The following is a 5,312-nucleotide window of genomic DNA, read 5'->3' as shown; positions in this document are numbered from 1 at the left end:
GAGGAAAGCTGTTACCCAGTGAACTGAACCTATCTTCTCGAAGTACAGTGAGTTTTGTCTTGTAAGGGAAAATGTGTAAATTCAGACACTTCTCTCCAGAATTTACTATTTATGTCATACTAAAATAATCCTGTGATTATTTTTAAGAATTGCTAGGGTCTGCATCACACTGTGGCTCAGCTAGTTTTATAAATTCAATCACATGCTCTCCCAGAGGATGAGGTCAAGGAACTCTGACATATTGTAAAGTCTCTTCTGTATCCTCTGCCAACTAGATCTGTTCTGATCATGATCGTTAACTCTGTAGCTCAAAAAGAAGTCTACAAAAGAGCATTAATGTAGCAACCCTACCTGGGATCTGCAAGCTAATTGTCTTTCTTTCACAGAGTACCTCTTTTCCTTTATTGCAATTCTCCTTTCATCCAGGTTGCTGCTGGTCTCATTGTGGAGACACATCACACCAAAGTGAATCTCTATGTCTGATTACATATACCTGATGACATGTGTGTGTGTAGGTGTCTTTAAAATTCTGATCTCTGGTTTTATTGCTAAGAAAATGTTGATCTATCCAGACAATATAATTGAGAAATCAAGGAAACTTACAATCCTAGTATTAGATACATTCTAAATATTTGAAGTAATCACTCTTATTTTCATCACAGTTTATTCCTAATAGGAATAGATGAAGCTGAGAATTCATCATGATATAAAATACCAGAAAAAATAAAACCAGAAACTTCTGTGACCACAGCATGAAGTACTCAACATACAGCATCCTTCAGGAGTTTAGACTCCGTTTTCTTCCAAGTCTGAATATTTGTAAATCACTGCTATAAAACTGGATTTTTTTGACTTCTGAATTCAGATCAAACAATCTCAACATACTTGTACTCTTTTGGTCTTCCCACCGCTGTGAGAACAATCTATGAAATCATGTCTACATCACCCTGAGGTTGCTCTATGAACCACTGAAGGGTCCTATTCATATTTACGCAGTGATCCATTAGGAACCTTATCATTCCTGTCTTTTACATTGTCACCACAGATGACACTGGGCCTGAAACCTAAATGACACATTATTGTTGTACTCCATAAAAACCTTCCAGCCCATCTTACCTGAAGTATACAGACCCTGCAACCATGGCTCACTTAAGTAAGGTGCTCATACTGCCACCACCCCTCAGTATCCTCAGCTTTTTGCAAAAGCATGTTGCAACTAAGCTGCAAGGTTAGGAAAAGTCAAAATGAGAGAATTCAGTTTGCTGCATACAGTTACCACTGTAAGTGAAACTATGATTATCTCCAGCAGCCAACCTGCTCACTCTGTCTGGGACCAAACAGGTGCCAACATGAGGAACAGTCAAGTCCTGGTTTCTGTTATCTATAAACTGGCCTTTTGCATCATGGTGATTGCAGGTATGTCATCAGCATCCATCAGCAGATTTATGGTCCTCTGGAGAACCCCAGAATATTGTACCACTTGCACAGTCCCTCAGGAAGCCCTTGGCGTACTAGGAGACAAAAAGAAGAAAAAAATATTTATATACAAACCATATCTGGGAATAGAGCATTTTAGCTCAGTAACAAAGAACTGAGAGACAGGCTACCTGAACTATATGAGCCATAGACTTGCTACCAGGGTGCAGAGGTTGTGTGATGGCTTCTTTGTAAAGGACCTGGTGGGAATCTTCAAGGCATGAATATTTTCTCTGTTAAGTAGTTATTCCAATTTTTGACCTTGCTCAAATGAAAAAATAAATAGATAAATGGAAATTAGATTTGTTTTCCTTTAAAATTCTTATTTTTGATGGTGGATATGGAGAGAAAATAGAATTTTGTAACTGTTTTCTGGAACAGTTCAGAATAGATTTTAGTCTTGAAGTTTTCTATCTTCCAATGCAGTTTCTTCTACTTCATAATTGCAGTGCTGTTTTTTATAAGCGTATAAAAATAAAGTGCTATTGTCATATTCCCCTGAGTAACTTAATGACTTCATTTTTAAGATAACTGATTACTGTAATTATGTAATGTATATTCTGTGTACAGGAAGCTTTATGCATGTAACTTTAAAATACACCATAGGTGTCGTTACACTTTTTTTTTTTTTTTCCTCCTTAGTAAGGTATGACTTTATCACTATTTTGAAATACTTCTTGTGAAATACATGATAGGAAAAGTAAACATGCCAATGTATTTTTTGTTTTATTTTATTATTTTTTCTCCCTTCGGCTTTATGAAATTTGGAAGCTTGATAAGATATTTTGTAAAAGTGTCTCAGAACTGTTTTTTTATTTTTTATTTGTAAATTTACATTGTTGTGATGAAAAAAATATAGTCAATTTTTAAGGAAAAAACTTCCTGTCTTTGTGGTTACTAGGACCTAAATGGAAATGTAAATTGAGCATGACTGAAGTATTGACAGAAAAAAAAAAAATAAAAGGAGATTTTAATTTCAATAAGTTGATGAAGAAATGCACTCGTACCAATTTAAGTTAACTATTCCACTGCTGGACAACTCTACAAAAGCTAGGATATGGTTGTGTATATATATATATATATATACATATATATAGGCTACACATGTACATCCTAGGATGAAGACAGGATATAATGGTAAATAGTACATCCAATTGGCAGGTTTTATCACATTGAGAAGTTTGGTCTGCCTTTCACTTTGAGTCATCTTACTCCACTGAGAAATGGACTCCAGAAGTATATGTCAACCTTCCACAAAAAAAAATCATAAAAACTTTACTGCCTAAGTAAAGTACTTTTCAGTAGCCAAATGATTTTGTTTCCTTCCATGATGTCAAAGTATTCATGCGTTGTTTCATATTTCTCTAATGAAAAAAAAAATATATTTACAACATTAATGCACCAATATTACATTCATAGATTGAATTAATGGGATTGTGGCTGAGAAAATGAGGATAAATTGTTTCATAAATCTAGACATATTTCTTTTTAAGTTAGCAATAATGCACTGTGGGCTTTAATACCACCACCACTTCCCCTCCAATCCTCATGGACTAATTGCAGCAGCTAGCCAAAGAGGGCACACATATGCAGACGGATGACAGACTTTCATTCCATAAAGAAAAAGAGGTCAAGATCTCCTGTATAGAGAAACTTCCCTGTGAAACACAGGTAGGATAGAGGTCATGACAGTGAAACTAGCTGGGGACTTTAACAGTGTTCTGCTTGATGTACTGCTCTGCTTCACTATCCTGCTGTCATAAGTTTCCTCATTATACAACCAGTCACTGTCATCTTTTGATCCCATATATGTGACCATTACAAGAGATGGTCATAGAAGTGACCATTTACATGAACACATCAGAAGTGGGTAACTGTATGAAGCAATAAATAATAACAATAAGGTAGCTTGTTTGTCTGGGGTACTCCCCCAAAATAGGACAAGGCTGTACAATCTTCACAGTTAAAATGGTGGTGATTAACTAGTGTGGTCATACTTGACAGAGTTTCAAAACAATATGAAAGATAATAGATATAATATAAAACCTCTTGTTATCTCCTGACATGCTGCTGGCCGTGTTGGGTTGCTTGATACAACTTCTTCCACATTGTCAGGTACAGTCATAATCACAGAGCCAGAGCCTTCTGTCACTCCAGGTGGGAATATAAATAATTGGATAAAAGATAGGGCAGTTAATACACCTGACAATTCCACATCCCTAATGAAAAACGTAGGCAAATCTTATGCATGTAAAAATTTAGAATTAATTATTAAATCCTTCTCTGATTTGCAAACTCAGAAACAGCACCAACAAACATACTATCATTTCCAGATGTCTTGTTCCTTGATATAAGGCGAGCAGACTGGGGCTAGGGCTAGTCATATACTGTCTGATCTGTTCATCTTTTGCACAGCTTCACAAGGTAATCAGGCAGAGGTGACCAAAGCAGCAAGATGTTGCCTCCAGTTCTCATCATTTCAATGTGTATTGTAGCTATTGAAGTTGTTGTTGGATTTATGGGAAATGGATTTATTACAGCTGTCAATAGCATTAACTGGATCAAAAGCAAAAAAATCTCTGCTGCTGATATGATTCTGATCTTCCTGAGTACATCAAGATTTATCTTGCAGGTGACAGTAATGATGTACATTCACAGTCTCTATTTTACGGATGTTTTCAAGTTGGCTTCTGTGTACAAAGCTTTTGGTGCTGTATGGATGTTTGTAAACCATGCCAGTTTGTGGTTCAGTACCTGGCTCTATGTCCTCTACTGTGCTAAAATAATCAATGTCAACCAATGGTTGTTCCTGCAAATCAAGCTCAGAATAACTGGGATGGTTCCACAGCTGCTTCTAGGATCACTGGTGGTCTCTTCTGTGACTTCTCTTCCTTTCTTATGGACTACACCCAGCACGTACCTCTGCAGCTCAACCGGGAACTGTAGAGAGAATAGCACAGTACACATCAGTGACTGGGACAGTTCACATCCGTACATTCTTCTTCTTTACTTTGCTGGTTGCTTTTTTCCTCTGGTACTATCTGTGGTAACCTCAGCCCTATTAATTATTTCTCTGTGCAAACACACCAAGAACATGCAATGCTATGTAGATAGATTCAGGGATCCTTTGATAGATGTTCACCTAACTGTCATTAAATCTATTATTTCTTTCCTGATCCTATATCTTTCCAGTTTTGCAGCTCAAATTCTTTTGACACTGTCAACTTCTCAAAGTCAAGATGCTGTGAAGGTTGCAGTATCTTTAGTAGTAGCTGGAGCATATCCTTCAATACACTCTGTTATCCTGATCATAGTCAATTCAAAGCTGAAACTGGCATTCAGGATGCTTTGCCAGCATTTTAAATGTCATTTGGAAAGTGTGACTCCCTAAGACTTATACTGAAGTTTTAAAACTCTCAAGTTATACATCCAGAGGAAAGATTTTATGAATTTATTGTTTCAACATCTTTGCTCTTTATCAAATGTTGTAGTCTCTCAGGGATTTCTGTGACTAAATCTCCTTAACATTTCATAACATCTGAAATAATATGCATTTTTAACTTTTGCTTTTTATTTTTTAATATACCACTCTTGCTCTCTCACAATCTGATTTAATAAAGAGGAAGAACAAGAATGCAGTGAAAGGAAACAATACACTTAAATACCAAATCAAGTACAAGATGTGATTTCATATTCACTGTTTAAGACTGCTGAATTTATGATACATTTGAATGAAAGAAAGTGGGACTAAAACAGAGACAAAAGATACAGAACTCACAAATATCAGTTCTCATCTAAAGAATTTTTCACCCAAGAAGCTTAAAATTGGCTGAAAC

At 36.1% G+C, this 5,312-nt stretch overlaps 1 protein-coding gene across 1 annotated transcript; it reads left to right on the top strand.

Annotated features, from left to right (window-relative positions):
* Positions 1-3,931: 3,931 nt before the first annotated feature.
* On the top strand, positions 3,932-4,867 carry LOC311221874 (taste receptor type 2 member 40-like; the record flags this gene model as incomplete). The annotated part of the gene is made up of 1 exon (XM_084305859.1): positions 3,932-4,867. One exon carries the CDS (start codon positions 3,932-3,934, stop codon positions 4,865-4,867), a length of 936 nt encoding a protein of 311 aa, XP_084161985.1.
* Between the last annotated feature and the right edge of the window lie 445 nt (positions 4,868-5,312).

Source organism: Netta rufina, assembly GCF_964035555.1.
Source record: "Netta rufina genome assembly, chromosome: 1".
Classification (NCBI taxonomy): domain Eukaryota; kingdom Metazoa; phylum Chordata; class Aves; order Anseriformes; family Anatidae; genus Netta; species Netta rufina.
This window is presented reverse-complemented; position numbering and strand designations above follow the sequence as displayed.